General features: G+C 34.1%; 3 protein-coding genes across 6 annotated transcripts; all 3 read left to right on the plus strand.

Annotated features, from left to right (window-relative positions):
* Positions 1-1036: 1036 nt before the first annotated feature.
* On the plus strand, positions 1037-8804 carry LOC110620895 (ethylene-insensitive protein 2). Of its 4 annotated transcripts, XM_043959433.1 has the most exons (9): positions 1037-1249; positions 1386-1442; positions 2075-2894; positions 3413-3499; positions 3634-3744; positions 3821-4033; positions 4922-5107; positions 5222-7915; positions 8162-8804. In XM_043959433.1, exons 3-9 carry the CDS (start codon positions 2646-2648, stop codon positions 8498-8500), a joined length of 3879 nt encoding a protein of 1292 aa, XP_043815368.1. In that variant the 5' UTR covers positions 1037-1249; positions 1386-1442; positions 2075-2645; the 3' UTR covers positions 8501-8804. The 4 variants fall into 4 exon arrangements, with proteins under 4 accessions (XP_043815368.1, XP_043815367.1, XP_021620534.1 ...); XM_043959432.1 differs by lacking the exon at positions 1386-1442 and having other exon boundaries at positions 2050-2894; XM_021764842.2 differs by lacking the exon at positions 1386-1442.
* Positions 8805-15863: 7059 nt separating this feature from the next.
* Positions 15864-18975, plus strand: LOC110620815 (phenylalanine ammonia-lyase). Its single transcript, XM_021764705.2, has 2 exons — positions 15864-16403; positions 17114-18975. Exons 1-2 carry the CDS (start codon positions 16015-16017, stop codon positions 18861-18863), a joined length of 2139 nt encoding a protein of 712 aa, XP_021620397.1. The 5' UTR covers positions 15864-16014; the 3' UTR covers positions 18864-18975.
* Positions 18976-20172: 1197 nt separating this feature from the next.
* On the plus strand, positions 20173-24948 carry LOC110621233 (isocitrate dehydrogenase [NAD] catalytic subunit 5, mitochondrial). The gene is made up of 7 exons (XM_021765428.2): positions 20173-20450; positions 21886-22206; positions 22292-22453; positions 22542-22616; positions 23133-23242; positions 23315-23387; positions 24334-24948. Exons 1-7 carry the CDS (start codon positions 20250-20252, stop codon positions 24523-24525), a joined length of 1134 nt encoding a protein of 377 aa, XP_021621120.1. The 5' UTR covers positions 20173-20249; the 3' UTR covers positions 24526-24948.
* The last annotated feature ends 1006 nt before the right edge of the window (positions 24949-25954 follow it).

Consider the following 25954-nt stretch of genomic DNA (forward strand, 5'->3'; position numbering starts at 1 on the left):
CATCTCTTTTTATAAGAAACAAATTAAACTATGATATGATTTTTATTATACTCTCAAAAGTTATTTGAAAAGTGAAATAATATATATAAAAGAGAGAATATGGTTCAGAAAGTGACACCCTTTTGCCCATATAATGAAAAGCAAACAAAGGTTTGTTGATGCTATGCCTATGTTTAATAATAATTAAAGTTTTTAAATATATTAGTTAAAATTACTATAATTTAAGTTTTATTAGACATTGAAGTTTAGAATTAAAATTCATTTTTTAAAAAAGCAATATAAAAAGAATTGGAGAACTTATTTTATTGGTTTTTTTATTATTATAATACAAACAAGATTACTTAATTTAGAGGGTTCCAATATATAGCAGTCTACACCTGGAAACCCATAAAGTTAAAGAAAAAAACCTGGCAGATAACATTGCAGATGGAGCTTGATGGTTCTGATCAAAGAGAGCTAGCTCCTTAGAGCTAAGGTTTATGCTATATGTGGAGGCCAAATTCCAATGTGATAGACCTGATAAGGCAACAACAAAGTTTTTATAGTATTTTAAAAAACATATTTTTATTAAATTTGATTATTTATATTTTTTTTTGAAAGAGAAATATATTATAAATTCAAAATATTCAAAGAAATTATTCGAAGAGGTTGAATATAAATTTAAATTCATTGATTTAATTCAGAATGAGTTAATATTGTTAGAATATAAACGATATTATTTACAGATTTAAAAATAAAATTATATTATAAGTGATTTATAATTTTAAATTAAAAAATTAAAAGACGATAAATCATCTAACCAACAATAGAATATATATAAAAGGTATTTTAATAAGCAATTATTCCAGACAAATCATTAAAATGGTATGTTTTTTAAGTGTGTATATATAATTTTTAGCATTTTCTTCTTGCTTTTTTTTTTTAATTTTGCTGCTTCAATTTCATTCTGGCTGAGAAATTAAATTAATTAAATAATAATAATATACGAAAATCACCATACCATAATATATATTTATCTTTATGTATTAACTTTTTCACAATGAGTTTCTCTCTCCACAGCTATCCCTGAAAACTGAGCTGCTTCTCTCTAGAAAATTGGAAAGAGGAAACACTTTGTTATTACTAACTGCGTGGCCTGTCCTAAAGCCCTCTTTGAGATCTACTTTGTTTCTCTTACTAGATAGAGATTGCAGTCTGCACACAGAGATTTCGATACATGCTTAGATAAAACACTACACACACACACCAGGTAATACTAATCTGCTCTTCAAACCCTAATACATAAAGCCCTAGACTTGTACGGTGCTTACTTTCTTCTTATTCTTTGAAGTTTTTTTTTTTTGGGTTCACCTAATTTGACCTTCAAATTCGTACAAATTGTTCAGATCTGTGCTGCTGGTTTCTGCTTTTCTTTAGTTTGTGGGTCATTTCTGTTTTTCAAGGTAGGGATTCTATATTTTTGGGGAAAAAAGTTTACTTGGGAATTTGAAGTTTCTCTCTCTATCCACTTTGTTAATTTCTTATTGTTGATAGTGATTAGGGCTTTTGTTTCATTTTTTTAAAAAATTTGTTGTGCTGTAAGTTATGTTTCAGTGAGATCTGAGATGGTGTTTATGCATTTTATTGACTGAAGGATTTGGATTTTTCTTTTTCTTTCTTTTTTTGTGATTAGTTTGCAGCTTTGCTGCTTGTAGCAGTGGTTTTAATTTGTTTTGAGTTTATTTTGAAGTTGGTTTTGTATATATTAATTAATATCTTCAGGGATGGGGCACTGTAGTTGTTGATACTAGTTGGCTTGTGTATAAGGGGTTTTAATGGTTTTCTGATTCTCCAACCTTTACATTGTTTCTGACCTTGGATAAATCTATGCCCAAGTCCTTTCTATCATATGCTGGCTCGTAATACAACCCTATTGCTTACACATTTCTTTTTTTCCAAGAAGCGGTGGTTTGGCTTCACATCTCCGCTTTAGTTGTTGATCTTGTAGTTTCAGTCTCTCCATCTAGTCTTTTATGCAGAAATATTACTTTTACTTTTTTTTTTATTCAGGGGACTAATTTGTTTACTGAATCAGGAGGGGACATAAGTGGAGACAGAATTCAAATAATTTTGGAAGCTTCACATGAAATGGCCTAAACACCTACTCATGGTCAGGAGATGAAAAGGGTAGCTAGCAGGAAGAGCGTTGCAATAACTCTATGATTGTTGCAACTTAATTTGAATGCATGGATTCGATTATTATCTGATGATCACAGCTAATGATTTTGCTGCTAGCTGGCCTTCATGTTAATTATTCCACAGGGAGATTTCACTGATTTGATCAGTTCAATTGCCTTTCCTGGGCCTGCAGGTCCAGCAATATCTATGCTGTTGTTTGAAACACTTTTCCTGCTTAGTAATCGGCTTCAAAGAAAATGAATGTGACTTTGGCTTTACTGATTCAAAGCATGTTTCATTGAGTGAGCCGCTAGTGTTTCATGGAATATTCAGTGATAGGTGTACAAACTCCGAGAGATGCAGATTTAAAGCTACAAGTAGCAATGTAATTTATTTTGGTTGACATTCATAGAGGGATTGTTCTTTTGATCAGAACTGCTATTTAAGTACCATCTTGCTCTGCAACCTACATTTTGCTTGTAAATAACATGGAGTCAGAGTTTGTCAATCCTAACTGTATGCTGGGTATTCTTCATCGACTGCTTCCTGCTATTGGACCTGGACTTTTAGTTGCAATAGGATATGTTGACCCTGGAAAGTGGGCAGCAACTGTCGAAGGAGGTGCTCGTTTTGGGTATGATCTAGTGGTGCCTATGCTTATTTTCAATTTAGCTGCTATTTTATGCCAATACCTCTCAGCTCTAATTGGTGTGGTCACTGGAAGAGACCTTGCCCAGGTATTTACCTATTTCTTTGAGGATACTATACCAGGTTTATATGCCTTCTTTCCATAGTTTGGCCACAAATATTCCCTAGGAAGTTTCATGATTTCTTTATTATTTAATGGTTTTAGGCAGGTTAGGCTGAGCTATTTCTTCTTCTTCATGCTGTAAATTAGTAAAATTTGAAAGTGAAAGATAAATTGGTGCAAGTTTACGTGGAATTGTTCATAGTACACTTTACAACTCTTGCTTTTTACTCAGGTCAAAACGTGTGTTTTTTACTTTTTCTATGGGTAGAAACACAATTATACTATTTATATTCAGGAGCACATATATGCATAGATCTAATATGCTTTTCACTTGGGTCAAAGCATGTGCATATGAATTCAAAGCATCAGACTTAATTTTATGATAGTTGGCATCTTTGTTGTAGCTCTTTTTTTTTTTTGGTTGTGGTTGTTTGGTTGGCTGGTTGGCTCCATCTTTCATTTGAAGTTTTATTAACCATTTCCTTTTTGCTTTTCAATAAATAGATTTGCCATGATGAGTACGACAAGTTCACTTGCATGTTTCTTGGAGTTCAAACAGCACTTTCTGTGATTGCATTGGACCTTACTACGGTGGTTTTCCTCATTCTTGTTTAAATATTACATCTGGTTGCTTTTCGCTAAGATATTGACCTAAGACATCTCTGTGATTATATACTACAGTCCCTTTGTTATTTCCTAACATATTAATGTGTTGATTTCACTAGATCCTTGGCATTGCACATGGTCTTAATCTTCTCTTTGGGGTGGACTTGTCTACTGGTGTTTTTTTAACTGCTGTTGATGCTGTTTTATTTCCACTTTTTGCCACCCTTCTGGTAAGTTCAATAACATGATTCTCTATCTTATCTTAGAAACATCACCTACACTTACATTTATTATTCTGTCTTCCAGGAGAGATGCAAGGCAAATCTCATATGCACATGCATGGCAGGCTTTATATTGCTTTTTTATTTCTTTGGGGTGCTTACCAGTCAAACAGAAATCCCACTTTCCTTGAATGGGATGCTGACAAAGTTGAGTGGGGAAAGTGCATTCGCCCTGATGAGTCTTCTTGGAGCGAATATCATACCTCATAATTTTTACCTCCATTCATCTTTTGTTCTGGTATTTTTCTTTTCCTTCCTCCTCGCTCCATGCCCCTTTTTGCCATTGTGATTTTATCTGGTATTCATTATCTTACAAAGAATTTTTCTGCTCAAACTATTTGAGCTTATGCACTTGTTTTTGTCTGACATAGCCAAAAGGCAAAACAGGCTTATCCTTCTCATAGCATTTGGTGAAATAAAATTTACTATATGAGTTCATTTCTGGTATTGAATCAGTGAATCTACACCTTTAGGTTGGCCAGGAATCTGGTGTCAATGAAAAGGGTACCTGATCTCTGGATAGGTCAGTGCATATGTTTGGTGAAGGGAGGTGAAGAAAAGGATTGAATTTAGAATAGAGATTAGATCAGGTGTAATTGTTTATTTTTCGATGTGACATAAGCATCGGTTTGCTGGTGATGCCATCATTCTTTTTTCATCAACGTTGTCGTTACAATCATTCTTTATATTGGGCCAAATGCTTGACAAATTGTTTGATGCACAGTTTTTCATGAGGTGGGGATGGAAATAATTTATTTATTATTTATTTATTTATTTTTTTTTTGGGGGGGGGGAGGGGCACAAAATTAGAACCTGTTGTTAAATCTTTATGATGTTTAATCGCCTTGAAGAGCTTTTCCTTATAATTGAGGAATGCCTAAACAAGACTTGTAGAGATGTGTTACTATCATATTCCTGATAGTAGCCCTAGCTTTGGAGCTTTGATGACATGCAACTTTGGTGTATGACTTTCACGTGGGATGTATCTACTTCCCTTTTTAGCCTATTGGTTTTGTCTAGTTGCTCCCTTTTCATGCTCAAACATTTCCTCCTTTTGTAAGTTAAATATGCTTTTCCCCCGTCCTTTGTGCAACTTCTTAAAGTTGACTGACTAACATCCTTGCAGCAGCATCGGGGTCCTCAGAATATTTCTAAGGATGTGTTGTGCCAACATCATTTCTTTGTCATCTTATGCATCTTTAGTGGCCTTTTTCTGGTGAATTATGTCCTTATGAACTCAGCTGCAAGTGTCTTCAACAGTACTGGCCTTGTTTTGCTCACCTTTCCTGATGCAATGTCACTGATGGAACAGGTATAATTCTTCTCTTATACAACTTGCTCTTGATTACTTCTTTTGGCATGCAAGCTTATTTTATATAAATTTCATAAATTCTTTCTAACTTTGATGTTTTGCAAATGAATTCAGGTGTTCAGAAGTCCAGTGGTGCCCCTTGCCTTTTTAATCACTTTGTATTTTACAAATAAAATCACGGCGTTAACCTGGAATGCTGGTGGGCAAGTAGTCTTACATGATTTTCTCAGACTGGATATACCTAATTGGCTTCAACATGCTACAATCAGAGTTATTGCCATTGTTCCAGCCCTTTATTGTCTATGGACTTCAGGAGTGGAAGGAATATACCAGTTGCTTATTTTTACACAGGTTATGATTGCATTACTGCTTCCATCTTCTGTGATTCCACTTTTCCGGGTTGCATCATCAAGGCCAATAATGGGTGCCTACAAAATTTCTCAGCTTTTGGAGTTTGTAGCACTGATTACTTTCATGGGTTTGTTAGGCTTAAAGATCTTATTTGTGGTAGAAATGATTTTTGGTGACAGTGATTGGGTTGGGAATTTGAGGTGGAACATGGGTAGTGGTGCATCTTTTGCATACATTGCACTTCTCATCACTGCTTGTTCATCATTTAGTTTGATGCTTTGGTTAGCAGCGACACCGTTGAAATCTGCAACTCACACAGATGCTTTGCTATGGAACTGGGAAGCACCCAATACACCTGAACCATCCATGTGGAGGGGGGAAATTTTTTTACCTGAAACTCTACATGATGGAGAGGAACTCATTCAAAGCGAGGAACAATTACCAGAACCACGGAATTCGGTGGAGAGTTGTTCAGATGTAATTGGTGTTAATGCTGAACCGAATTTGCCTGAGACGATTATGGAAACTGAACAGGAACTGCATTTGAAAACTAACAAGGAAAGTGATCTTGATGTTACTTTTGATAGCCCGCCAATAACATATCAAGAGGAATCAACTTCCTCAGTGGACACAACATCAGTGTTAACTTCTGTTGATGAAGTTGTTGATAGTGATCTGCTGGATGCTGCAATGATTAAGGTTGAGTCAGTGGAACCAATTGAAAAGACGCTGGGGATAGAAGGAGAATTACAGGCCGAAAAGGAGGATGATGAGGGAGATACTTGGGAGCCTGAAGAATCATCCAAAGTGGTTCTTGGAAGCACCCCTTCTCTGATATCTGATGGTCCACCGTCATTTAGGAGCCTAAGTGGAAAAAGTGATGAAAGTGGGAATGGTGCAGGAAGTCTCTCGAGATTAGCTGGGTTGGGGCGAGCTGCAAGGCGTCAATTAGCTGCAGTTCTTGATGAATTTTGGGGACAGTTGTATGATTTTCATGGGCAAGCAACTCAAGAAGCAAAGCATAAGAAATTGGATGTGTTACTGGCTGATTCAAAGCTTGCATATTCCTTATTGAAAGTGGATACTACTGGGAAGGAATTTAGTGGATATAATCCACCTGTAGGCAGCAGAGGAGCCGATTCTATTCTCAATTCAAGTTTATGTGATTCCCCCAAGCAGCTGGGGGTGCAAAGCAATATGGACTCATATGGAGTTCAGAGGGGATCATCCTCATTGTGGTCCAGCCATATGCAGTCGCTGGATGCATATGTGCAAGGTTCCAGTCACAATGTTGTCGACTCTTCTGAGAGGCGGTATTCTCGTGTGCGCACTCTTCCTTCATCTGATGGCTGGGATAGTCAACCAGCTACTGTACATGGTTACCAGATTGCATCTATAGTCAACAGAATTGCCAGGGAGAGAAGTTCCAATTTTGCAAATGGTCAGATGGAGTCCCCAGCTCCAATATCCCCATCTTTGGGCCCTGGAAACTATAGGGACTCACTTGCAGTTGCCTTGGGGCAAAAATTGCAAAATGGATTAAATTCTCCACTAACCTCAAGGTATCAGAACATTGCAGCATCTGGAAACAGCCCATTGCCATCTGAAACACCATATTATGATGTTTACTCTTCGTCTGCTGATAACTTGGGGATGTCGGCCAATACGAAGAAGTATCATAGTTTGCCTGACATTTCAGGGCTTTCTGGTCCTTATAGGGATATATACACGTCTGAAAAGAGTTCTCAGTGGGACAATACAGTTGGATATGGAGCAACAACAGTAGGGAGAAGAAGTTATGAGCCTTCCTTCTATTCAAATATAGGATCAGGAGTGCGAGGTTCTTTGGCTTTTGATGGTGTATCAAAAGGCTATGGAGATGCTTTTTCCTATTCTGTGAGTTCAGACCATGGATCTATTTGGTCCAAGCAGCCGTATGAGCAGTTTGGCGTTGCGGATAAAAGCCGTGCTGTTGGGAGTGGATTAGGAAAAAGGTCAAATTCAAGTACTCAAGAAACTCACTCTCCTGTGGATTCAGAGGTCCAGCTTCTTCGATCATTCAGATGTTGTATCGTTAAGCTTTTGAAATTGGAAGGTTCTGATTGGCTTTTTAGTCAAAATGATGGGACTGATGAAGATCTAATTGAACGTGTGGCTGAGAGGGAGAGATGTTTGTATGAAGTTGAAACAAGGGAGAAAAACCACATGGTTCACATGGGTGAGCCTCAGTATTCCTATTCTGACAGGAAGCCAGGTTCTGCATTGAAGAATGATGAGGCTGGTATAACTAACATTCTGGTTTCCTCAGTTCCTAATTGTGGGGAGGGCTGTGTTTGGAAGGCAGATTTGATAACCAGCTTTGGGGTTTGGTGCATTCATCGGATTCTTGATTTGTCACTCATGGAAAGCAGGCCAGAATTGTGGGGAAAATACACTTATGTGCTTAATCGTCTTCAGGTTAATTTCGTGAACCTTATGCTCCGCATATGATGTTTGGTCTTAAAATTTTACTCAAAGTTGCTGAATAACGCTTTTCATCTTGTGCATTTTTGCATATGCTTTTTCCTGTTTGAGCTAAGCTCATTACTTTCTGGTCCTCTCAATGTTCTTGATATGTGACCATGGTGTTATTTCTAAATGTGACCAACCGTTTATTTTTCTTCTTTCCTTGTAATACTAACAACGGTAGCTTTTGATTAGCAGGGGATCATAGATGTGGCATTTTCAAAACCTCGCAATCCAATGCCCCCTTGCTTCTGCCTTCAACTCTCTGCAGCATATCAGCGTAGGTCAAGCCCACCTGTAATGAATGGAATGTTGCCCCCTGCTGCAAAACCAGGGAAGGGGAAGAGCACTACCGCCTCAACACTTCTTGACTTGATCAAGGATGTAGAAATTGCCATATCTTGTCGAAAGGGTCGATCGGGCACTGCTGCTGGAGACGTAGCTTTCCCAAAGGGAAAAGAAAATTTGGCTTCGGTGCTTAAACGATACAAGAGGCGATTATCCAACAAGCTGATCGGGAATAAAGGAGGGGTGTAGGCCAAGCAAGGTTGTGACATGAACTCCTCAGAATCTGCCTCAACTGGAATAGTATAGGGCTGTTTGATTTTGAAATGCAGCTAATACTCTGATGAGAAGTTCAGTTGTGGGAGGCCTCTCTTCTCGTGTATTGAAAAGTCAATATGCTGCAAATTTTACTTGGTTGTATGTTCTGTATACATAGGATAAGAAGCAAGGGATACGTAATTGCAGCGTAGTTAAAGAAAATGGGTAGAAAGGTGGAACTTTGATAATAATAAATAATAAAAAAAGAAAAAAAAAACGCATATTCTGGTTTCTGCAACTCTTAGCACTTTTTAAGGCAAGGTAGATTATTGCATTGGGTGGGATGGGGGGGAGGGTACCTGTGCCTAGTTTATATCCTCCTAAAGTGGTATATATCTTTAGCCTGTTGACCGACAAAACTGACAATGTTATTATCTTCTTTGGTTTCATCATTTTTGTGAAGGAGATTGGTTGTTTCAATAATTTTTCAGTTGCTCGAATTCATCACAGGCATCGACTTCCTCCCACTTCAGGAATATTGGGAATACTCTACAAAGGAGTGTTGCCAATGCCTACGAACTAAACTTTGCTGTTGAAATAAGCAAAAACTAAAAGCCTAAACCTCCGCCGTGCGTTTTTGAGACTACCTGTGACAGTAACTTATTTTTCTTCTCAATTCTCATCTTTATTATTATTATTATTGTTACATTTTAATATTATTAAATTGAATTTCAAAACAATCCAAATAATTCCCGGTGGGTGAGCAGCTAACGTCACCTATAGCACCGTAGTGATAGCAGGGGTGCCACGTAGAGTGAATTTTCCTCCTAATCCGGAAACAAAGCCACGAAACTCCAACTCTTCCTTATTTTTCAGAAAAATTATCCGTCGTTTCTTTGCAACCAAAGACGATTTGCTTAGTTAATCGCAGAGAGGTAAGCTCTGTTTTTCCTCTTAATTGAATTCAGTTTTGAGCTTGATTTAAGTGAAAAATGAAAAACCCTCTGATTTCAATTCTTTAGAAAGAAAAGAAACATCAGATTCATAAAGGAAAACAGCAATAAAATATGGTTGATTCTGAATTTATGTTATCATAAAATTAAATCTGTTTGTGTTGCAGAGGAAGCAAGCGAAAGGCAAACCAAAGGAATGGGTTATATAATAGTGGTATCGTTGCCATTGATACTGTTTATACTAATATTGGCGCTTGCATGTTACCTAATTGGTAGGAATTCGGGTAGAAGAGAAGCTGCTCGGATTCCTCAGTATTATGGGCCTCCTGCTCCTGCGCCTCCTCCTTCCGTTGATAAACCATCTCAGGTTTAGATTTGCTTTGCTTAATTTTCCCGCTTCCAAATCTCATGTTGCTTCTTTTATGCTTGTTTGGGGTTTATCAAGAGCTAATGAAGATGAAAACCTTTGTACGCAATTACGTGTTTTTCTATTAATTTTTTCTTTTATTTTGCAAAATTCTTGATGCTAAAGTTAGAATTATTATTATTATTTTCAATAATCGATCAACATCTCATGAATCTGCGTTGCATATCCTTCGAGTATCAGTGAATTTATATTGTGTTTGTATATTATACTGTTGTAATTGAATTAAACCGAAGAAATTTGGTTCAATTAGTAACATTTCAAAAATTCCCCTATTTCTTTTATAGATTTTTTTTATTTGGGAATCGACGTTACTGAAGCAATTAATTTTTATTAATTAATATGTTAGTTATAATTTTATTAATAAAAATATGCGTAATTATTAATAAAAGATTATATATATTTTTTACTAATATTCTACTAATAATATAAAAAAGATATTATATTTTTTGGGTTTTGATTGGGTACGATTTTATACGTCAATTTTTATGAATTTGGTTAGTATTAAGTCTCTGTTGATGTATCCTTCCCATAATTTACTATATTAGAGTAGGCTTGAATCTTTGGCTACGAGTCCGTTTCATTTTGATTTTAGATTCAAATCGATGGTTATGGTTTAAACGGGAGGATTAGGGTCCATTTTTCAAGGTTGTTTAATATCTAATTTGATTTTAGTTTTAAATAAATTTTAGACTAAATTAATTAATTTTAATCAATTAAGTTTTAATTAGTTGGAGATTAGTCCACCTAGGGTGCACACTCGATAATATCACTAATCATATATATATAAGCGAAATTAATATTAGTCCCCCACTAATATTTAATACTTGTATTTTTGGAAAATATATCATTTACTCGATCACATTGATATTTGTATTTTTGTTAAAGAATATTAAAACTCTCTTAAAAATTAAAGGACGAGAATTTTTATTATTTAATAGAAAAAAGAAAAAAATAGTGAAATTAAAATTTAAGATTTAATTAATGTGTTTTTTTTAATATAGTGATTAAATAGTAATGTTGTGACTCGATATAGTTTAGTAGGACTAGAATGTAATAGAGCTTCCCTAGCTAGCAATGAGCAGTTTCATTAACTTGTTTCTTAATTCAATAAAGGGTCCAATTAGATTCTTCCTGAAAAAAAGAAGACAGACAATCTCAATAATTAAACTAAACTCAAATAGATGTACGCAAGCTTGGGCTTCATTTTAATATTAATTATTGATCTATTAGTTTGGGATAACCAGACAACCAGATGAGTATTTTGAGGGATGGATGTAAATTCAAGTAAATTGCTTCTGCATCAACAATAGAGAATTGTGTTGGTTGTAAGAGATGTGATAATAGGAGACTAGTTGAAAGCAGGGACGAACCCTGTTATGGTTGATATATACACCGTCCTCAAGGTCTCGGATGACAGCTCCAAAGACTTTCCTTCCTAGTTAAAGATGGCAAAATCCATATTACACTTTAGATGAGCTCTTGTTGGTCTATGCCACCTTTTGTTCACTGTATGATGTCCTTCATCTACTTGTATTGCTGGAACATTTGCATTGAGCCCGTCATTCAACACTGTAGTTGTAGATAAGGTGATGCCATGTGCAAAACTGCTTTGACTTTGCCTGAGAAACAGATTTTTTCAATTCCAGATATTTCATATCAAAGCACATGCTTTTCCTATCTCATATTCGTTCTTCATAGAGAAAAGATGATGCATGAATGTTGACAAGGAAGTAAATTGAGGAGACCCTGTAGGGATACATATCTTGGTCCAACAATTTTGTGCTAGCGGGCAATACAGAGAGAAATGCATGCCATCTTTCGGAGCAGAACAAATCAAACGCCTTGAATCAATATCAACTCTTTTTTGCTTGAGATTTAGTTTAGTGGTTAGAATGCCTCGCAAGCCTCTTCATAGGGAGTTCTTAATTTTTGGAGGGACTTAAACTTTCCAATTTTTTTTCTTTTAAACCTCAGGACTAATATTAGGGATATTGTTATCAATGGACGGATAAACAAATTTAACTGTTTATTTCTCATATTTCATAAACTTAGATATAGATATTATTTCTGTGCTCCAAGCTCAGTGATAATACGAAATACGGCTACAAATAATCATCATTTATCAAGTCTAATACTTTAAAATCTTCCAATCCAATCTATAAAAGAAGTGTCTAACAAGAAATTCTTATTCTCATCTCTATTTACTTAGGATCACCCTACATTCTAATATTAGTATCAACTCTAACTCTACATTTTCCTCTTTTATTAAGGAACTTTGGATTTGCAATAAGTTTATATAGATACATAAATTGTTTTTATATATTAAAAAAAAGAAAATGTTAAGAATAATTCCTATTTTATTGGTGAAAAATATTAATTATATTATATTTTTAATTAATTATGAATTATTATATTTTTCATTAATTAAAAAAGAATAAAGATTAACTAAAAAAAAGAGTATTAGAGTGTATGTAACATTTATCTTAAAAAGATAATTAATAAATTGCTAATATTGATTTATAATTTAAAATTAGTAAAAAAAATAAATATATTTTGTGAAAGATAAAGAGTATAAATCTAGATGTATCGGTAATAAATTTTTGATGGTTGGAGTTCATACAGACTGGCGGATTGAGGGTGTGCGGGGGTAGGTGGGATGAATGGCGCAGATCCAAATTCTGTTATCTTGACCTCACGCTGCTGTCATTGCATGTTACTTATAGTTTGACCTTTTCAATGTTCTAAAATTTTTGTCCTTATTTATTTTTTATTATTTTATATTTCCTACTAAAACATTTCCAAATTACCTTCAACACATTGAAATTACATTTTATTTTTGCAAACTATTTAAACAGTATATTTTTTCATATAAATTTAGTACATTTGTAACATATAATTTTAATATTCTTTATTTTCAACTAAATTATTCTTGCCGATTTTTTTTTCCCATTACTGTACTCAAATTTTAACATTTGCTCCCTATTAAATCATAACATTTTCATATTACAATGTTTATTACTTTTTTTTTTCTTTAATTAAATCCCAGTTATAATATTTGAATGGGATTTTGATATTTGAGATATAAATTTAGTGTCGAACTCTTAAAATAAAATCTATGACTTAATTAAATAACATTAATCATTAAGAAAGTCATATTAACCATAGAAAGTAAAACTTGTATCTATTTTAACTTGCGGATCATTTGAGATTTTTTTTATAAGTGAATATAAAATATTTTGTATTGAGAAATTATTTTTTGATTTAAAATTTAAATTAAAACAATTAATTCAAAACCATCAATCTTGTATTGAATTTAATATAGAATTACTTATCGATATGAATATTAATTAAATCTTTAATTTTATATATTATTTGAATTTTATGTAATCTAAGAAAATAATTTTAACATTAATTGCAAAGTTGTAATTTTTTGTATGAAGGTTTTATCATCTATTTTGGAGATGTTGCAATGAGGAAAAATTGCAGAATATTTCTGTAATTATATATAAGATATATAGTCTATATATAATGGAAACTAATAAATAAATAAAATATATAAGTGCGTTATAAAAATTCATAATTAAAAAGTTTTTAAAAAATAACAAAAAATTATTTAAATAAAATTGATTACGATGATTACAAGAAATAGCCAATTCCTTGTTGTTTCCTCTCTTACCTACCTCCAGAGACCACTAGTGAGAGAGGTGGTCCAACAAAGAATCTCTTCCTCGTTTATTCGACAGGGGCCTCTATATATATATATATACAGAACAAAAATAATTGGTTTCATGAATCCAACGACCCTATATATCTTTTCTTTTTTTTTTTAAAAAAAAAAATTATATTAAAAAACACTTATATAGAGTTTTTTTCATAAGAAAATTATATTTCAAAACCGATAAATACAGTAAAATTTATAAAGATAGATTATAAAATAACTAATTTAATGGTAACACAAATAAAATTTAATTATAAATCAACAATTAATTTCATCGTGGTATATAAAAAGTATTGATGTATGAATTTTTCATACAATAAAATTAAAGGGATACCAAAAATATTATACAAAATATAAAAATCTGTTTCATATCCAATTATTGCCGCACAAGATGAAATCCGTGACGGCAAGAAAATATAAAATTTAGTTGAATTTTAAACTGAGAGTGGCTCATGATTATGTCATATTTTATCCATGTTTAGCTGAATAAAAATATAGGAATCAGGAATATAGCTGCAAGCATTATTTTTAATGTTTATTTAATTTTAATTAAAATTTATTAATTTTAATATTATCAAATTAAAACTCATTTATTTCAAAAGAAAAATAAAACTCATTAATAACTATAAAAAACAAAAAAAAGATGAAGCGAGAGACAAACGGTGAGAATACGCACACCAACCCACTTGAAATGGGAATCTTTCTCGGTAGGAAATTTGTGAAAAGCAATGACTTGGTTCATCACATCTCAACATCACCGTATAATATATTTTTTTTTCATTTACCCATTTTTCTTTTTTGGATAATATTTTATTTATTATCTTTCTAAAATATTTGTATTTTCAAAGAGTGGTTGATATATAAAAATTAATAAGAGAAATGTAAACAAAGGATAAGATTGGTCATTAAGCCAAATGAATTCTAAGGTTTAGGTTTCTTACTCCTTTAAAGAAAACAAAACTCATTATATAAATATATACATCTTCTCTCTTTTGTGTAAGGTTTCATAGTCAAAATAAAAATTTATAATACCTAAGTAAAATTAAGTATATAATTAATAATTAATTTGTATTCAATGATTACTTTTTATAAATTTAGAGGTTAAATAGTTTATAATTTAATCAGTAAATATTTTAAAGCAATATTTGGTTAATACTTAGATAATATTGACCATTATTTTGGCTTCTTATTACAAGTAGAGCCATTGCTAGCTAAGGACAATATTCTATTATTAATAGTCAACAAAGGTAAGCTTAAGCTAAAGTCCTTAATCAATTGTTCACATTTTATCAAAATAACTTCAATTCTTAAGGGATACTATTCCCACCTACCATCGCTCTATTTTTCTTTCTTTTTTAGATTTTTAATCACTGCCACCTAAACTATGTAATCTCTCATGGAAAATATTTTTTAACACAAAGTAAAACATAGAAAATTTAATTATTGAATTTTTATTTAACATAGAATTAAATTTAATCACTTCTCAGCCTCCAATGGCAAAGATCGATCCAAACAAATCATAGCTGTCCATGTTATGATTCCTCAAATCTCGTGTATAATTTCAAAATCAAAATGTTCAATGTACACTAAGCTTATTATGTTTATTATTTTAATAATAATAATTTTTACAATAAATTTTAATAAAAATAAAACATTAAATTATATACTAAAATTAGCAAATTCGGTTAATTAGCTTCAATTTTTAGTTATGTACAACACACAATTAATATTTTACTTACAAAAATACTTAATTATTTCAAATAAATGTTATATGTCTAATATGTTTAATTATATAATATAAAATTTAAGTTTTTTAATTATAAGTTTATATGTTAAAAATTACATTTTTTATTTAATAAAAGGATTTACATTTATATTTTTTTTTATAAAATTATGTCATATTTATACTAAATTGATTTATTAAAAATTAAAATATTTTTAATGAATATTTTTTTATTTATAAAAATTAAATTTACTTACTGATTAGGTGGCTGTAGCGTACGAGACCCAATCAATGGAAACCAATTTCTTGGCCAGTTGCCCACCAACCACAACCTCACCATGCACCACCACCACGAGTCAAATTTACCCTTCTCTCCTAATCATCACTCTCATGCAATCCCAACCCTTGGATTTTCCCAAATCAATGGCCATTATTAATTTTCAACCAACCCACCTTCTCTCCCTCTGCCCTCCTTATGCTTACCTACCCATTGCACACTTATATGGAAATCTCTTCACCTCTACTTCTCTCTCCCCACCTTCTATTTAAACTCCACTCCTTCATCCTCTGCTCCTCAGGAAATCCATTTCCTACCAAAGATTTCCTCTCTCAGATCCTTTGTTTCTCCTTCAACTTCAAGTTCTTCACTTCCTTGAGTTGTTTGTGCTGTCTGGGTATTTCTTTAAAATGGCAACAATCTCTCAGAATGGTCACCAGAATGGTTCTTTAGATTCTTTGTGTACAGCTCGTGACCCACTGAATTGGGGTCTGGCTGCTGAGTCTATGAGTGGCAGCCATTTAGACGAAGTGAAAAAGATGGTGGCTGAGTTTAGGAAGCCTTTGGTCAAGTTAGGCGGCGAGACCTTGACTGTAGCTCAGGTGGCAGCTATTGCTCGTGAATCTGGTGTCCAAGTGGAGCTTGCTGAATCTGCTAGAGCTGGTGTTAAGGCGAGTAGTGACTGGGTCATGGATAGTATGAGCAAGGGAACTGATAGCTATGGTGTCACTACTGGATTTGGAGCCACTTCACATAGAAGAACCAAGCAAGGTGGTGCTTTACAGAGGGAGCTCATTAGGTAAGCTTTGGTTCTCTCCATATTCAAATGTCTAATAGAAACAAAACGTTAAAAAAAAATTCTTTCTTCTGCTCTTTCTACGGTGGGTGACTCGGTCGAGTTGACTCAGTCAGTTAAAGGGTGAATCTATGGGATTGTCATTTGAGTAAGCCTGGTGAAAATTGAGCAACCTGACTTTATTTTTGGTCAGGCCGAGTTAACTCAGTCGAGTTAAATGAGACTCGACTGGCCTTTCATTTGCATGAGTTGTCGTACTCATGCCGGCCTGACGAGATACACTATGGCAAAAAAAAGTACTTATTTTAAAAATTTATTATGTTTTATGAAAAATTATATTTCTAAAATGGTTTTGGAAAACATTTTTATGTTATAAATATAAAAAAAAGGAAAAGGTTTTATCTAGCATTAACTAAATGCAAGATTAAATCCAATTTTATTACTTAAATATAAAAAAATATATATTAGGATGGATATGGTTGGACGCCTGTAGCTGTAGGTAGATTTGTCAATTTGCCCATTTTGTTTGACCACCTGTTAAACTCACATTTTATTATTAAATTAGTAAAATTTAATTATTTAATTAATACATTAATCAATTGAAAGAGAGATCTAACTAAATGATATTTTTGGCAGCATTAGAATTCATATTTTCCTAGAAAATTCATCCAAAACAGTAACTAAACATGTTGTATGTTTCTTTGTTTCTGCAGATTCCTGAATGCTGGGATTTTTGGCAATAAGACAGAATCATGTCACACTTTGTCACACTCTGCAACAAGAGCAGCAATGCTAGTGAGGATCAACACTCTTCTCCAAGGTTACTCAGGCATTAGATTTGAAATCTTGGATGCTATCACCAAGCTCCTCAACCACAACATTACTCCTTGCTTGCCGCTGAGAGGCACAATCACTGCTTCTGGGGATTTAGTTCCATTGTCCTACATTGCTGGATTGCTCACCGGCCGGCCTAATTCCAAGGCTGTTGGCCCTAATGGAGAACCCCTAGATGCCCAGCAAGCCTTTCACTCTGCTGGTATTGATTCTGGCTTCTTTGAGTTGCAGCCTAAAGAAGGCCTTGCTCTGGTTAATGGCACTGCTGTTGGTTCTGGCTTGGCTTCCATGGTTCTCTTTGAGGCAAATGTTCTTGCTGTTTTATCAGAAGTCTTATCAGCTATTTTCGCCGAAGTTATGAATGGAAAACCTGAGTTTACTGATCACTTGACTCATAAGTTGAAGCACCATCCAGGCCAAATAGAGGCTGCAGCTATAATGGAGCATATTTTAGATGGTAGCTCTTATATTAAAGCAGCTAAGAAGTTGCATGAAATTGATCCATTGCAGAAACCAAAGCAAGATCGATATGCTCTCAGAACTTCCCCACAATGGCTAGGTCCTCAGATTGAAGTTATCAGATTCTCAACAAAATCTATCGAAAGAGAGATTAATTCAGTCAATGACAACCCTTTGATTGATGTTTCTAGGAACAAGGCTTTGCATGGTGGAAATTTCCAGGGGACCCCAATTGGAGTCTCAATGGATAATGCACGTTTGGCCATTGCATCAATAGGAAAGCTCATGTTTGCTCAGTTCAGTGAGCTTGTAAATGATTTTTACAACAATGGGTTGCCATCAAATCTCACAGCCAGCAGGAATCCAAGCTTGGATTACGGCTTCAAGGGAGCTGAAATTGCAATGGCTTCTTACTGTTCTGAGCTCCAATACCTTGCAAATCCAGTCACCAGCCATGTACAAAGTGCAGAGCAGCACAATCAAGATGTAAACTCCTTGGGGCTAATTTCTTCAAGAAAGACAGAAGAAGCTGTAGACATCTTGAAGCTCATGTCCACAACTTTCTTAGTAGCACTTTGCCAAGCTATTGACTTGAGGCATTTGGAGGAGAACTTGAAGCACGCAGTCAAAAACACAGTAAGCCAAGTAGCTAAGAGGATTCTAACTACAGGAGCTAGTGGAGAACTTCACCCATCAAGATTCTGCGAGAAGGACTTGCTCAAAGTGGTGGATCGCGAGCAAGTTTTCTCTTATGTCGATGACGCCTGCAGTGCTACCTATCCATTGATGCAAAAACTAAGGCAAGTTCTCGTGGACCATGCCTTGGCAAATGGCGAGAGTGAGAAGAATGCCAGCACTTCAATCTTCCAAAAGATCAGAGCTTTCGAGGAAGAATTGAAAGCCCTTTTGCCTAAAGAAGTTGAGAGTGCAAGAGAGGCATACGAGAATGGGAATCCAGCAATTGCCAACAAGATCAAGGAATGCAGATCTTACCCATTGTATAAGTTTGTGAGAGAGGAAATAGGAACTGGGTTGCTGACCGGCGAAAAGGTCCGGTCACCGGGAGAGGAATTTGATAAGGTTTTCACTGCCATGTGCCAAGGAAAGATCATTGATCCAATGCTGGATTGTCTCAAAGAGTGGAATGGTGCCCCTCTTCCAATATGTTAAACTGTAACTTTCTTGTTTTGTTTACACTTAAAGATTTGTTTTCCAATTGCTTTTTATGTACTTATAGTTTGTGATGTAAAAAATCTGTAATGCATTTCTTTTAAATGTTCAATTGTTCTCTTCTCACTTTTGTGCTGGAATTGAAGGCAGAATAGCAATGGTAATTACTTAAAGATTACTGAACTGAAATTTTTTGAGTTATTCATTAATCTAATTGTTTATTTTAAAAAATTTAAGAGAATTTTAATTGACTGAAAGAAGTGTATCCATATATTTTCGAGGTCGAGAATCCATGAACGTGTAGCGGTTGGCGCTGTGCTGTTCCTCTCCTTGAGCTTATTGCTTGGCAGCTTGAGAGCCTCTCCTTGAAGGGAAGACGAGAGACGTACCTCTTCTTGTTTGAATATATGGGGCCCATTAGATTTCCCAAAATTAATGTTTCGTTGTTTCTACGTACTTCTGTTTTCACCCCAAATGTTGATGCTTAACAAACTCCAAAGTTCAATTGAAATTAAAAACTTTTATTGTGTATAAAGTATAAAATTGAAAAAAATGTGATTATGTAAAAAAAAAAAGAATATAAAAAATAAAATTAGAATATAATTAAATAAGAAGTTTTTTTGAAATTGAAAATTTTATTATATCTATCATTAATAATGATTTGGTCTTAGTGTTTAAAACAATAGACTGTTTAGTTCCTATTTTCTTTTGCCATACACTCGGATCGTTTTATCCAATTTTCCTTTAGTATGTTAATATAAAATTCTATTTAGTCCATAGATATTTATTTAAATTTCCTCATAATTATTTACAATTTCATATATTAATTTCTTTATTATTTTCTTTTAGAGCATAGAGATATATAAAAAGAGGGAGAGAAAATAAAGAGAGAGAAAAAGACATAAATATGAGATATGAAGTTATAACTGATTATTGGGACAAATTTACAGATAACTGCAATGCTCAAGAATTAACTAGTAATTTAATTTTAAAAACTAATAATAAAATAAATAGAAAAGGCATGCGATGTAAGCAAAAATAAGAGACTAAACAGTCTAAATTTAAAAATACAAATATCAAATCGTATTAATAATAAAATTTAAGGACTAAATATAAAACTTTCACTCAAATAAACACCATTGGGTATCAAAAACGGTGCCAAACCTAAAATTAAGAAATTCCGACCCACATAGCCAAGCAAGTCCCAATTGGGCAATACGTGGACTAAAGCTACAGATATTTCCGAGGCCTTGTTAGAATTTTCAAAAGCCCAATAGAATCAGTATTATTAATTTTGTTATTTTATTATGTGTTCTAAGAAGTCTGCGTTGTATTCTGCTTTACTTTTCAACCAGACGAGACGAGACGAGACGAACCAGAAAAATAATGGCTGCTCAGCTCCTCAGACGCGCTTTAGGAAGCCGCTCCTCCCAGATCCTCCCCAACACCACCACCGCTTCTGCTGGACCTAATTACTCCTTATTAGCTTCGGTCGCCAGGGCTTTCTCCTCCGCTACAACTCCAATCACAGCCACTCTTTTTCCTGGCGACGGTATCGGCCCCGAGATCGCTGAGTCTGTTAAACAGGTCTCTCCCCCCTCCCTCTCTTCCTATTCGGAACTCCTTTTGAAATATGTGGACACTGATGTTTGCATCGTCTTCCTCCTAGTGCTGTTGGTTTTGTTTATGATCTGAATTTTTAGCTGGTTACGGATTGGTACCAGGTTTTATTAGCTGCTTTTCTTCGAAATGATCTGTGTAAAACACTCATGAGATTATGTTCTGCGTGTTTTCCACTTCATTGCTTTAGTTGGCTGTCAATCCGAATCAAAATTGAATTTTGCTTTTATGAATTAAAAGAAAATTTTTTCTGCGCTGCAGTTTTAATTTAGTTAGTGTATCTGTTGTTCTGCAACGCATTCTCTTCCAGGGAAAGAAATAAACGGATCATAACTCGGGAGCTATCTTAAGTGTATTTTTTTTTCTCTTATTTTTTTGAAAATTAGAAAAAATAAAGAAAAAAAGAGAATAGGGTGGATATGTCTTAATTTTGTTAAACTGAGTCTAATCTTCATGTTCACTTGAAATTTAAAGAGTTCCGTTGGGAAATGTAGTCATTCCAGATGTCGATCTTCTTCAGTGCATCCTTGTTTCTGTGTTTTCTTGTTCCTAGTGACATTATTCAATTACATCCAGAACTTGCTATTGATATTATGCTTTTATCATATCGCTTTCCTGTTACAGATGAATTACTTAACGTGTTCTTTTGAATATCTGGCAACTCTTGAGCTTAATTGTTGTCTTCCTTTTGAAAAAAGCTTCTCAAGCATGATCCAGTGATAGATTGTTGTGCATATCCAAAAATGAGCTTTTGTAATTCTGGGGCAGACTTAGGCTCTTTTGTTTCCCTGAATATATTTTTTCAGTAAAACATTTTCTGTATTTCCTTGCATTTGGGGCATTGTCAAAGGAAAAAGATATGAAGTTAAATTTATTAATAAATTTTATTTTTTAAATTAAAATTAAGCAATAGAAAATAAGCTATCTCGTTGGAAAACATTTTTCACGGAAAATATTTTTTAAATACAAGTTATTTTTGGCAAACAAATGTAGCCTTGAGTATGGAAAATTATTGTTCAATTAATCAGGTGGGGCACCTGTTTTCAGGAGACCATCATCAATCATATACATTCAGATTCAGTTATTCTGGAAACTATCATCTTATGCCATGACTAGTTATCAGAGTAATTTTAGAAGGAATCAAAATTTAGGTTCCAATCAAAATTGACAGGAATTCTTGTTTGGTAGCTGTTTAATATAGGGTTAAGGGCAAAGACAATCCACTGTACTTTGTTATGGTAAATGTGCGGTGCATTCAAGATGGTTCCACTTCAATGGAGATTTCTGATATCTATATATGTTTCTGTAATAATTTTTCATTTTCCCCCCAACAGTTTTATGTATTGCTTTCCCTAATATACATGTAATTATATGGTTATTCATTATCATTTGATCGCGACAGGTATTTAAGGAAGCTGAGGTGCCAATTCAGTGGGAAGAGCATTATGTTGGGACTGAAATAGATCCTAGAACTCAGAGTTTCCTAACATGGGAAAGTCTGGAATCAGTTAGACGAAATAGAGTAGGCTTGAAAGGGCCAATGGCCACACCAATTGGCAAAGGCCATCGATCTTTAAATCTCACTCTCAGGAAAGAACTTAATTTGTATGCCAACGTCAGGCCTTGCAACAGCCTGCCAGGCTATAAAACCCGGTATGATGACGTGAATCTTATTACCATCCGTGAAAATACAGAAGGGGAATACAGTGGACTTGAGCATCAAGTAAGTTTCTTTCAGTAGAAAATGCTTATTTGCACTAACAAATATAAAATGTATGGACTAAGGAAGTTTTTAATTTTGATGATAGGTGGTGAGAGGTGTTGTTGAAAGTCTGAAAATTATCACTCGTCAAGCAAGTTTGAGGGTGGCTGAATATGCTTTTCATTATGCAAAGGCCCATGGTCGGGAGAGAGTATCTGCAATTCACAAGGCAAACATTATGCAGAAAACTGATGGCCTGTTTCTGAAGGTAATATCTATTTTTTAAATTCCTTTACCTTAAAAATTGTGCAGTGAGTGTACTCAATTGTTTGACATGAAGTTCAATTTATTTGCAGTGCTGCCGTGAAGTTGCAGAGAAGTACCCTGAAATAACATATGAGGAAGTGGTTATTGATAACTGTTGTATGATGGTATATTTGAATCCCTTTCTTTGAATATTTTGTGTATTTGGCCTTTTTTTTTCCGGGAAAGAAAATGAAAGGAGAGAAAATGGAGGAAGAAGAGGGATAATAAGTTTCTCTTCTATTGTTTTGGTTGGAGTAGAAACAAGAAAAGTTCTTTTATGATTCAGATTACCATAATGTCCTTCAGTGTATTCAGTGGAAAAAATTAATTATGTGGACAGGCTAGTGATAATGATTTTCACCCCAAATTGAGAAAGTCTTTGATGAGACCAAGCCATAAGATTCTTCTCCATTTTCTATTGTCATTTTCACCGCTTTTTCAGACTAGAGTAACTGGGAACATTTTCTCTTGTTTGCTCCCTGTCTTACTCTTCCCTATCGTTACCCGTTCCCAATCACAAGTATATGTCTAATTGAAGGAGAGGATTCTCTCTCTCTCCATATATATGTGTGTGTGTGTGTGTGTGTGTATAGTGACACATCTGATTAAAGATGCATCTGCTTGGTTGTTTGTCTGTGCAGCTTGTGAAGAATCCATCATTTTTTGATGTATTGGTGATGCCTAATCTCTATGGTGACATTATCAGTGACCTATGCGCTGGATTGATTGGTGGTTTGGGCTTAACACCAAGGTACCTGAAGAAGATCTTTCATTTCTGCTAGCATACATCCAGGTCATCTAACAAATTTGACATCTTTTACAGCTGCAACATTGGTGAAGGAGGCATTGCTCTTGCTGAAGCTGTACATGGTTCAGCACCTGATATCGCTGGGAAGGTTAGCCTCTATTGACGATTTATGTGTTTTATTTAATATATAGTAAACTCAGTTTCATTATAAAACTGTCCAATGTGTGTATGTGCACTAATCTTTTCTAAATGGTATTGTTTGGATTAAATACCTGTTGATAGTTTTAAAGGTATAACAGCCCAAGAAGAATTTCTGCAATTTTTTTATTGATGTAAACCCCATATAGTCAATTTAATTCATCATATATGTAGTAAATCCAACAAGTGTCGTTCTCATGAGATGCAAGAATCTTTGTCAAGAAGCTCCATTAAATGAGATGGCAACTCTACTTTTGTGTGTGTATACTCTGGGAAAAAAGAAAATTGAAGCTGTTGAAGGTTTGTTGATGTCGAAGGACCTAGAGAAAAAAAGGTTATAGCCTGATGAAACCCTTAGCATTTATTGATCGCTTTTCCCTTGGTTATTGAGAACTGGACTTTGAGGAACTGATCTGAGATGTCCAATAGATTCTTGGGAACTGTGTCTTATTGCAATCTGTTGACTGTGGAAATACTATGAAGTTAAAAGTGTTACATCTACTATGAGAATTTAGAAAGTTATATCTTGCAGTCTTCCGTAGCTTCATGAACTCATACTGGTTAAGTGGGAGAGCTTGACTACTTATGGATGTAAATATGTCATTGTTGAAGTTTTGTGATGATGGTTACTTTTTATGTTGCCTATCTGTGGGTGCATTTATTGGCCATTCAGGGTTTAATCTCTAGACGAGGAGCTTCTAGTAGTTGCTTTGAGCCACTTACCAGTAATTTATCAATAAAAAAAATTAAAGTGGAGTGTATTATAGAATCTTTTATCGCTTATATTATGCCTTCTCAATAAAATTTTATGGAATTGATTAATATCAAACAAGCTCTTAGTGTTTGTTTGCCAACATTTACAATTGCTCCTAACTTCTATGGTTGAATCTGAATAGAATATGGCAAATCCCACTGCCTTGCTGTTAAGTGCTGTCTCAATGTTGCGCCATTTAGAGCTCCATGACAAGGCTGATAGGATCCAAAATGCTATCCTAAACACAATTGCTGAGGGGAAGTACCGAACTGCAGACCTTGGTGGCACTTCATCTACAACAGATTTTACTAAGGCAATATGTGACCATCTTTGAAGATTCCTATTGAGATTTTTCTTTCCAATTTTTGCATTGTTTTCAACTAAATAGCTGCACCGTTCTTTTGGAGCCATGTTTGAAACCTGTTTTGTTTCCAGAGGAGAATAAGACCTCATAACTGTGATGGCTGTATAGAAGATCATTAAAATTACTCTACTTAGGAGCCAAAAACTGTTCTGCCTATTTTAGTATCTCGAAATGAACAAATGGTTGGATTCATTTGAGGGGGCTAATTTTCCATGTTCAAGTTTTTATCGAGTAGCATTATAACAAGAAATAAAGGATAATGGTGATATGGTTTTGTTCCACCTTTATCCATATTGCATTTACGTTTCTAATGTAGATTATGTTGATTTGTGACTCTGAATTCTATCATATGAATGCTGTTGCAAAGTTCATGAAATACTTTTTCGCTATGAATTCTTTATCTTTATTATGTTTACTCTTTTAACTTTCAAATTATGAATATTTTAATCCTGTGAGTGGTAGTCGAAAAGTTGAAGGTGATGTGCATATATTCTCACAATTTGAAATCCGGGGAGATAAACATGACAAAGATACTGTTGATATGGTATCATGACTTCTTATAAAAAGTCTTGCTTATCATCGTTTCATATCATCTCTATTTCAATTTGTAGCGAGTTTGAAGAAGCAAGCTAAGGAATCTAAGATGTCACAAGATTAGCATGAGAGGATGATCATTCTTATGCATCCTATAATAGTAGCCATCTCCTGAGGTCCTGTATATTTGTTGCGTTCGTATTGAACATACATTTATCAGCATTTATATACATGTTGATGGTGGCACATAAGGATGAATATTAAATGGTTTCAATCAAAAGACTTAATAAGTCTTGTTTGGTTCAAATGATTTATTTTTTTGTAAATTCATTTTTTTAAAAGAAGTAACTTACTAGTTGGGGAAGTAATATACTCTTTGTATATCAAAGAAAGTAACAACCTTGTTTTTATTAAGAAAAAATATCAACTAAATTAACAGAATTTTAACATTTCATGTAACTTGAAGTTTAGTTGAGTTATTTTAATCAAATAAGGATTCAAGTATGATCAGCAGTTTTTGAAAAATCCATCATCCACTCCTCTATACTCAAATCTTGTTCGCTTAAAGACCAAGACCCCTGTGCATTACCGAGACTTAGATGCGTGAGCCTCACATGCTTTGTGGTTTGCCTCTCTGTACTTGGTGATCCAATCGGCTCTCCAACTTCTGCAAAATGATTTTTCCAAATTTGAGTAAGAATTTTTCCCATTCTGCTTGGTATTTCCTTTTAGGGCATAAAATTTGTGATTTTAGTTTTTATCCCTGCATTTTGTTATTTATTTTAAGTATTCTGTTAAAATTTCATTAGTGATATGTGTGCTTGTTGAAAAGTGATTTGTGGATTTCAATTGCATCGTTTGCTTT

This window comes from Manihot esculenta, chromosome 8 (assembly GCF_001659605.2).
Source record: "Manihot esculenta cultivar AM560-2 chromosome 8, M.esculenta_v8, whole genome shotgun sequence".
NCBI classification, from domain to species: Eukaryota; Viridiplantae; Streptophyta; class Magnoliopsida; order Malpighiales; family Euphorbiaceae; genus Manihot; species Manihot esculenta.